The sequence below is a fragment of the Chelmon rostratus genome, chromosome 5 (assembly GCF_017976325.1).
Source record: "Chelmon rostratus isolate fCheRos1 chromosome 5, fCheRos1.pri, whole genome shotgun sequence".
Taxonomy (NCBI): domain Eukaryota; kingdom Metazoa; phylum Chordata; class Actinopteri; order Chaetodontiformes; family Chaetodontidae; genus Chelmon; species Chelmon rostratus.
The window spans coordinates 12,661,754-12,671,406 of record NC_055662.1 but is presented as its reverse complement, the minus strand read 5'-3'; the positions used below and the strand labels follow the sequence as shown (position 1 = coordinate 12,671,406).

Here is a 9,653-nt window from a genome sequence, read left to right as displayed (position 1 = left end):
ATGCCAATGCTCATAACCATGGCAACCTCTGCTCTTCCATGGTAGCAGTGTTTCTTCTTCACACCTGCTGACCACGAGATTTTCAAACTTGGTCAACTGTCACTCCAGGGGGGAGTCCAAGCTGTAGACCTGCATCCTGGGTTGATCAGATTGGTCGCCATGAAGGGTAAGCGCAAGTATTTCATGCTAAAAAACTGAATGTAGGAGACGATGGAGTCAAAGCTGATCAGATTCCTCTGTACCTCCACAGCTGCTGCTGCTGCTGCTGCTGCTCTGGCTTTGTTGCTGATAAATCTGCGTTTGAGCCATTCATGTTTCGTAGAGGGACAAATTTTATTCTGTCTGGACATACCACCAGGTGAGGACTTACAAGTTTGATTGGAAATGTTAAATTAATGAAATGTTAAATAAGTAGAACTTCAAAGACAAATGTATTTTTATTTTTTTTACCAAGATAATTTCTCATGAAATTTTATTGAGGAAAAGTGTTGTTGTACTCAAAAAGAAATGAAAAAAGAAAAATACTGTAAGCACGGGTATGCCAAGTCTAAAAAGTAAGGGAAATAAATAATAGAAGTAAGCAAAATTGAATAATAGAATACAAAACAGAAACTATAAAAGAGCATTAGGAGACAAAATAACAGGTGAAGTGACCATGGTTTGATTAATGGCAGCTGTCGATGTAAATAAGTCTATGTAAACAGCAGACCCAGCCTAATGTATGATCAAGAAATGACACCTAGTGTTTGCAATAATATAGACAGTACAGAAAATGATAGAATAATAATACAGACACAAACTTTTTAATGACAGAAAAGCTTCTGCCAGCTTCAAGGTCTGGTGATGTTACATTGCACAACATCACCACTAGATGGCAGCACAAGCAGGACTTTTTTTTTTGCTCAGTTAAAAAAAAAGTGACGCCACAAAATACAGGCTTAACATACTTAGATCAAAGTAGTGGCTTTCAGAAACCTGCTTACACAGGTCACTGTTCCCCTTAGTGCACTCATCTTACATCTGCATTACTACTGCAGGCATTTTATTCTCTAATAGAATGAAGTGTAACAGAAAAGAACAGGGGTCAGGGTTAGGTAGGCTCATGAAGCATGCTATGAATGCAGCTGTTTCCACATAAAAGCTGCCCTCGTGTCGCAGTTGACTTCTTCTGTTCCACACCAACACGTCTTTATGATCCTCTGCTCTCAGCTTTCACGCCTGGTTATTCGTCTCTGGTGATGATTCTGGCGGCCGTCGGGGAGATAAACTCCACCGTGTTTCGCAGCGACGACCTCACCTCTGTGGCCAGGCTCCGGATCGAGAACGCCGGAGTCACTGGAGTCGCCGAAGGGGCCTTCGGCTCCTTCCAGAACCTCACAAATCTCAGTCTGAACCAGAATTTGCTGACAGAGATCAACCCGAAATGGTTCGGTCGCCCTGACGTGCTGAGGGAGCTCAGCCTGACGGAAAACCACATCGAAGTTGTGGAGGAGTTCATGCTCAGCGGGCTCGTCGGCCTCACGAGGCTCAGTCTGAGTAAGAACCGGATCAGAACAGTCGATCCAAACAGCTTCAGCTCTCAGACCGCCTTGACTGTGCTGGACTTGTCAGAGAACAGGATGACTCGGGTGTCACCACGGGTCTTCAGGCCTCTCGGGTCCACTGTACTGAGACTAGATGGGAACCCCTGGGACTGTTCCTGCGATGCTGAAGACTTTGTTGACTTTCTGAAAGGTCTGTGAAATATGAGACAAATAGTCGTGTGTGTTTGAGGAACTTTTAGACATCTTAAAGCTGCTTCTCCTCTCAGGTCTGCAGAGCAGGTCCCTGCTTGACAGACAGGTGGAGGTGACCTGTGAGAGTCCTCCACCTCTGAGGGGTCGACCTGTGTGGAACGTGTCGGTGTGTGTGACGTCACTTCCTCCAAGACCACCAACAGCAACCCAAACCGCCCAACCCAAACCCACAGCAGTCCCACCACCCGCCGGTACGTCTGGGTCTTTCTGTTTTGATACTTGAACTTCTTCATGAGTCAGGACGTTTACTCCGTCCATTAAACTCTGATGATCATTATAATCTCTGTCCATTCCCAAAAGTTGCAACAACACCTTTATCACGGCCCACATCACAGACAGACAGCTCAGTCCAACCCAAACCCACGGATGCTGCTTCGATGACCTCCTCACGCGCAGGTGCACGCAGTTCTTCTTCATTTCAATGTCTTTACTGTCGGAGTTACATGAAATTTGTGCTCAGTGTTTTTGTTGTTGCCTGTAGCGACGGCTCCAAGGTGGCCAACATCAGAGACAAACAGCTCAGCTCCGTCCAGACCCACTGATGTCCTCACGGTGTCCCCTCCGCCTGCCGGAAAGACTGGTGCTCCATCTCATCTCAGTCTTTGTCATGTTTCATCTTTTTACCAATAGAATGAGACTATCACCAGAGATTATCAGGGACAGATTTATGTTTCTATCTGTACTCTTTGGCTCAGAGTCGATGCTGCTTCACAACATGTCCAGTTTTTAAATCTTAGCAGCTTCAGCATTAAACTGCTGAACACTTTATAATGCAATGATATAACTACATTATTCTGATAATCGATGCTGATACTGTTGTACTTAAACATTTAAATGCATAACTTTTACTTGTAATGGAGTATTTGTACACTGTGGCACTGCTACTTTTACTTCACATCAGTGTACTTTTTCCACCTCTGCTTGTTTCTTGTAGAAACTCCGATGACATCACCTCCATCAGTGACAGAGATCTCTGTCCATCCTACACGCTCTGACCTGCCCTCACATATTATACCTCCACCCACTGGAACGGCTGGTATGCCTGCTTCTTCTCATCTGTGGATACTTGAACCTCTCAGAATTTGTAGAAACCTAGAAATCTAGAACTTGAGGTCATGATATATTGACACGTACAAGCTGGCAGAATCATCTCACCTGACCTATGATAGAGTGACAGAATTGATGTAATGTTATGACTCTTTTTCTAAACGTTTCTCATAATGTTTCAACTTTTTTCTTGAAATCTCAATCTTATATTTCCTGTAATACAAAATACTGACAGCTCATCGCATGAATGCATTTCAATTCATTGTCTGGTAGTATGATATACTGTTGTACCCAACATTTATAATGTCACGTTCTCATGCACACTATAACCAAACTGTGAGGCCCAGAGGCTAAATGTAGTATTTATTTGGGATTCCTTTAGTCAAGACTGATCTGTTAGTATCAGATCTTTTCCCATAAATTGTGACTTTATTCTTATAAATGCTGGCTTTAGTTCAGCTCAGTCATTGCTGTGACCATGCGGCTGAAATTCAGTGAGCGGACCTCCTGCTCAAAACGTTTTATTCTTTACAACATGCACAGCCGCTCTGAGTCGTCCTGAAACGTTGATGGGTTTTCTCCTGTAGATGGCGCCACAGCAACATAATTCATTAAACCATAACTCAGTGGTCATGTGACTCAGTTCGTCCTCCTGCAGAGCTGTAATTCTCACACATCCAGGCAGCCAATCAGATTGATTGTCTCTAACTATATGTGTGTTAATGCTGAGCTGTATCCGGGTGCACATTAACACTTATTAGCATTTCTTTTATAAAAAATTGAGTAGGATATTCAGATTGAGCTTGAGTGGCTTGTCCATTGTTTCCGGTGATGGAAAGTAACTAAGTACATTTACTCAATTACTGTACTCTTGTACACATTTGAGGTACTTGTACTTTACGTGAGTATGTCCATTTCATGCTACTTTATACTTCTACCCCACTACAGTTCACAGGCCACTCCACTACATTTTTTAAATAACTTAAGTTACTAGTTACTTTGCACATTTAGTTGAATAATTTAATCAACAAATAAGTTCTGATATGATTTTATAGATTAAAATAAAAACTTTACCAGCTTCAGCATTAAACTGCTGAACACATTATAATGCGATGATATAACTACATTATTCTTTTACTTGTAATGGAGTATTTCTACACTGTGGCACTGCTACTTTTACTTAAGATCAGTGTACTTTTTCCACCTCTGCTTGTTTCCTGTAGAAACTTCTATGACATCACCTCCATCAGTGACAGAGATCTCTGTCCATCCTACACGCTCTGACCTGCCCTCACATATTATACCTCCACCCACTGGAACGGCTGGTATGCCTGCTTCTTCTCCTCTGTGGATACTTGAACCTCTCAGAATTTGTGCCTCATATGTCTGTTGTTCCTTCTAGAAACCTGTGCGACATCACGACCATCGTCAGACACAAACACTGTCTGCACACTCGTGCTTGTGATAGGTATGGTTACTTCCTCTCTTGCAGGTTTCTGTTTGGTTGCTCTGAAAGCAAAAAGATGCATGAAAATAATTCCCTCTCTAACAACTCGCTCCTGTGCAGTGGTCCTGTCCTTGCTCCTGTTCGTGGTGTGTTTCCTGGCGGTGCTGCATAGGAGGAAGCGCAGCACCAAAACTGTGATGCCAGGATGTCCAACAGAAAACGGAAATGAGGTGGAAGAAGAAGACGGCAGCAGGTCGAGTTGTGCTGCGTCTCCAAGACACTCAGAGACAACAGAGAATAATCACCGGGACTCAGAGACAGGATGGAGATCCTTAACTGGAGTCAGAGCAAAGTCAGCCAATGCTGTTCTCTTTACGTCTCCTTTTTGTGCACCTGTGAAAGATCGAGTGACTTTACAAACTGAGACAGAGGCTCAATCCAAAGAGACAGAAACACAAACTGAGGGAAGGCAGAGACTGGGGAGGGAAACTGAAGCAGATGGAGGACTTGAGACTAAGAATCTAACAAAAACCACTGAAGTTAAGGCTAAACAAGCTGCTGAAGGCAGAAATCCAGACAAAGACCCCCACTGTGTGTCTGTAAACACTGACACTGTTCCTTATCTGAGCATCGGTACAAACCAGAGTAAACCTCATAACAAACAGTCCACTGATGAGCCACATCAAAGATCACAGACCGGAAAGGTTATTGAGAGGATCTCCACCTGGCCCCCGACTGCAATTCAGTGGCAGGCAAGATGTAAAATGATAGAGAAGGAGGAGGAGGAGCGCTCTGACTGCTCCACTGTCTGGACACCAAAGGTGCCAGGTGAGGTGAAAAAGGTGGAGCATCCATTTGGTGGAGATGAAATTGAGAAAAATCCGATGGACGGTGACCTAAAAATAACTCAGGTGAACGTGGGACACCCTCAGTCCTCAAACCCAGCTGACGAGACCACCATGATCAGCGAGGCTCACACCCACACTGACAGGAAGCAAGAGGAGAGGCAGGTGATCCAGGACCCTGCCACTGTGAGACAGACAAGCAGTGAAGAACTAAATCTGAATCAGGAAAGACCTGGTCAAACTCAAGCCCGGAAACCTGCAGAAAAGAGTAAGAGCAGCAGCAGGACAGAACCAAAACGAGCTGCGATGAGCAGACAGAGGGCAGGAAACAGGAGCACGGGCTCAAAGGCTCCCTCTGGTGGGGCCTCGCCAGATGACGCAACGCTGCTGTCCGGCAACGAGTACGCCTTCATGGACCTGCTGCATGAGGTGGTGCAGAACAACGGCCGCTGGACCAGAGAGAGGTGGAGGCAGACACATGTCAACAAGCAGCGGCGTTAGGCTGGAGGTACCGGACGAGCTCAGAGACCAACGTTAAACAATATTTCAGTTAGTTCATTTAAAAGCTATAGTTGTGCAAGAAAAAGTCAACGCTTAAAGGAACCCTTTGACATTTTGGGAAATACACTTATGAAAGTGGAATTATTGATCTTACTCCCAGCCAAGAGTGTCTGTCTGTTAAAGGGACAGTCCAGTGATTTTTTAAGGTGCATCCATAAAGACCTCACAAGAAACAGACTAAAAAAGAAATGTTTAAAGCTTCACTTTAATTATGTTCGAATTAAACAAATGAGACACAATTTATTAGAAAGCTTGTCAGTTGATTTTGGTACTTTCGTACAGAGCTAGGCTAGCCGTTTCCCCGTTTTTAGTCTTTATGCTAAGCTAAGCTAACTGTCTCCTCATATTTACCATACAGATACGAGAGCGGTATCAATCCTCTCATCTAACTCTTAGCAAGATTTATTATTATTATTATTATTTTACCTGCTGCTGCAGTTTGAATTGAATCTTTGTTAAATTCTTATCGTAAGAGTAAGTCATTACTGAACTGCAGATGAATATTAGCACAATAATGAAAGACAAACTGATTAAGTAGTTAAATCACACATTTATCTACATGCGACCGTCATCATATTAATCAAGGCGTCAGTTGGAGGTGTGAGAAATAAAAAGGTCTTTTCACTCAGTTTATCTGGCTGCATGCAGCATTTATTTGTTCATATTTTATATGTCGAGAAGTACACTTGCTTCTCATAAGAAATAGTACAAAATGGATCAACCCCTTTTTGATAATGACTTAAAAACATAAAAGTGGAGGTAAACATAATACGGAGGCTTTTTGATAACACCTAGACAACATGCAGGTTCCATTCATATAAATACACAGTATCAAATAATGGCTCCAACTTGCAAGCAGTTGATTTGATTATGGGTTCCTCTAGCCATGGGACATCACACTAAATGTCCTGCTAAATGTACAAAAGTATCATTCTTGGCAAGCTTGTATATCAAAACATGCTTTTTTAGTGTTTACATGCCCCTTGTGGTATTGTAAGTATGGACAGTAAGAGATCTGAAGTGAACTCGTGTGATTTCATAGAAGTGAAGACCTAGGACGATGTTGCATGAATGGATCTGAACACCGATCGTATCCTCCATCGTGGTCGCTCACGCCTTCACTCCCCAGCTCTCCTGCCCTGTAAACTGACACCTCCGAGGGGCCGCTGAGCAAAGATCAACAGTACATCTCAATGGGACTCTTTGCAAAATACCTACAGTGTTAAACATAAAAAAAAAACTTATGCTGATTCCTCATAAACAAACAAACAAAAGATCTCAGAGAGAAAACGATCCTTCTGAGGTTACTTCATCGTCATTACTAACCGCTTCATATTTCTCTCGCAGGCAAGAATGGCACTCAGTCAAAATAAGCTTTCCAGATGTTGGCAGGGTAAATCAAAACAACGAAATGCATGACATTTTACTGCACATTTGACTGTCTGCTTCACAAGAGTGATTGAATACTGTCCGCCGCGTTGTACAGATTCAGATTAAAGGGTCATGCTGTTATGCTCTAGACATCCACGCAGAGCTTAGTGCAAAAATAGTTCAAGTCCTCTTTCACTTTTCTCACACAGAGGAGACGGAAACAGAAGAACAGGGTGGCAAACAATGAGTGCAGAAAGTCACTATTTACAGTGAACACACCGCTGAGGACTGATAAATCAGGAGTAAATACTGCACACTGACACTGCCTTATACACAAGGTGTGGCCTGTACAATCTGGAGAGGGGGGGGGGCTTCATCCAAACAGATTCAGGAACAGACGTGGCTGTCGCAGGCTGTGCAAAGTTGACAAGATGAAAATAACAAGAAATACTATAATTTAAATCAAAGCAATCTGATAATGATACATCGGCTATTATTTGTTTTTTTTTAAAAACATATTTCTGATTAGGACGATGTAAAGTAATAGTTTGACAATTTGGAAAATCTGTTCATTCGCTTTCTTACTGAGAATTAGATGAGATTGATTCCACTCTCATGTCTGTCAATAATGAAGCCACAGCCTGGAGAGACTGTTAGCTTAGCTTAGCATAAACCGTGGAAGCAGGGTGGAAACAGCTAGCCTGGTTTGCCCCAAAACCCGCCTGGCAGCTACTCTTAAGATCACTAAGTAACACTTTAAAGTTTGTTTAATCCAATAATACAAAAGTATAAGTGTAAAAGCCACAAATTGTCATTTACGTGTTTTTGTTTGTATTTAAACAAACAATATGTAACATGCTAACTCCAGTGGCAAGCTTTAGAGGCGCTGCTGGCCATTTTCCCCCTGCTTCTATTCGCTTAGCCCTTATGCTAAGCTAAGCTAATCGCCTGCCGACTCTAGGTTCATGTTTATTTGGTGTCAAGCTTCTCATCCAGCGCTCTGCAAAAGAGCGAGTGAGCGCATTTGCCCAACTTTCACACTATTCCTTCAAATCTGGTTATTAAAGAGCTGTGACGAAGACAAGATTATGTTTAAGATTAGCTGAGAAAAACAAGACTGATACATAAGAATGCAGCATATACCACGTGAGAAATCAGAAACACAGCAAACTATACTGAATCATAATAGACATTACTTTAAATATGCACATTAAATTAAGTTTTGATAGTTAGAATAGCCACCGTGACTATTTCATCTTTTATATGAATTTAGCCTTCATTTACGACTACTCGCTTCAGCATTTCTGAACAGAAATGTCTTGTTACGTATTGGCTGGCACATCTTTGACGAGGTAAAAATTAGCTGATAAAATCGATCAGGCTTGAAAAAAAAACTAGACACTGATATCACAAAACAGACGTAAAATGGTATAAATCACTTGGAAGATATTTACAAAACAAGAGAGTAAACAAAAGAATGGCACATACATGATTCGGGACACCTAAAATACTGAAATAAGTTAACAATATTCTCTCTTTAACAATAACCATAATGAAGCTCAGTGTCTGTAACAACACAACCGAGAGAGAAATGCTGATTATTCTAATATGGCCGATAAAAGTGCCACTACAGTGTGTATATTCACAGATGACAGTCTGTCGTAAAAAAGTTTGTGCTCGTAAAGAAAATGTAAATCCCGTCTGATTAGAAAGAGACAAAAACCAAAAGGACATTTGTAATAAATTAAGAAAAGTGCACATGTACTGGAATTTCATGGCAAATGCTTGAATTGCTGGGAATTCAGAGCATTTCCTCGTAGAAAACGTGACTGTTAAGACGCGGGGGAGGGTGTAGTTGCCCCGAGGGTTGGGTTCAGTTGAGCTTCGGCAGCGACAGGCGTAGCAGAAGTCAGCCTGAGTGATGGCACGAGGGCAGCTCCACCCCTGAGTGAAATGATGCGTTGATATCCTGTACAGTATGTGCACAAAGACCCCCCTCTGACTGCCCAAAGACCTCTCACATCCATCACATGTCTCAGTCCTTTTGGGTTGGAGGCAGGAGGCCGTTTCAGGTTGTTTTGCGAGGGTGGCGCGTGTTAGTACTGCGGGTGCGCGAGGGGGGGTCGGGGTCGATGACGAGGCACTCTTCATGCATCCTCCGGTAGCAGCTCAGTGGGAAACAGCAGCTCTCGCTCTCTTAGGGTCGTGTTGATTATTTCGGGTCTGAGAGACTCATAAAGCACATTCACTGGGGGCTGCTGTCCTCGGGCCCGAGACCAGCCTTCATCCGCTTGAGACAAACGAGCCCCGGCGGCCCAGGCGGGGCTTCGAGGTTAAGGGTCAGGGTGTCGGGAACCGAGGGGGGTTTCAGAGGTGAGTCTCGTCCCTCGTCTCTGTGCAGAACTCCTGCTGGTTCCTGGTGGTGCGGGCCTGCCCCACCTGCGAGTCCTCCGGCATGTGTGCCAGCGGGTCCGAGCGGATAATGTACCTGGAAAGACAAAGCCGACATCAGTGGTTCAATTTAACGGCACAGGTGGGATATGACACCCATCTATCAAAGCCAGGGAGCTAAAATAGTCTAACGTA

At 43.3% G+C, this 9,653-nt stretch overlaps 2 protein-coding genes across 3 annotated transcripts in view; one reads left to right on the top strand and one right to left on the bottom strand.

Moving 5' to 3' along the window:
• Positions 1-4,203: 4,203 nt before the first annotated feature.
• On the top strand, positions 4,204-6,062 carry LOC121607204. The gene is made up of 2 exons (XM_041937918.1): positions 4,204-4,311; positions 4,411-6,062. Exon 2 carries the CDS (start codon positions 4,488-4,490, stop codon positions 5,634-5,636), a length of 1,149 nt encoding a protein of 382 aa, XP_041793852.1. The 5' UTR covers positions 4,204-4,311; positions 4,411-4,487; the 3' UTR covers positions 5,637-6,062.
• A 314-nt stretch (positions 6,063-6,376) lies between these two features.
• The window catches only part of kcnt1b (potassium sodium-activated channel subfamily T member 1b), a 68,049-nt gene continuing 64,772 nt past the window's right edge, over positions 6,377-9,653 (bottom strand). For both annotated transcript variants that reach the window (XM_041936572.1, XM_041936573.1), the window contains one exon: positions 6,377-9,555. In XM_041936572.1, the coding sequence (XP_041792506.1) occupies positions 9,435-9,555 (121 nt within the window). In that variant the 3' untranslated portion in view covers positions 6,377-9,434. The remainder of the gene's footprint in view (positions 9,556-9,653) is intronic.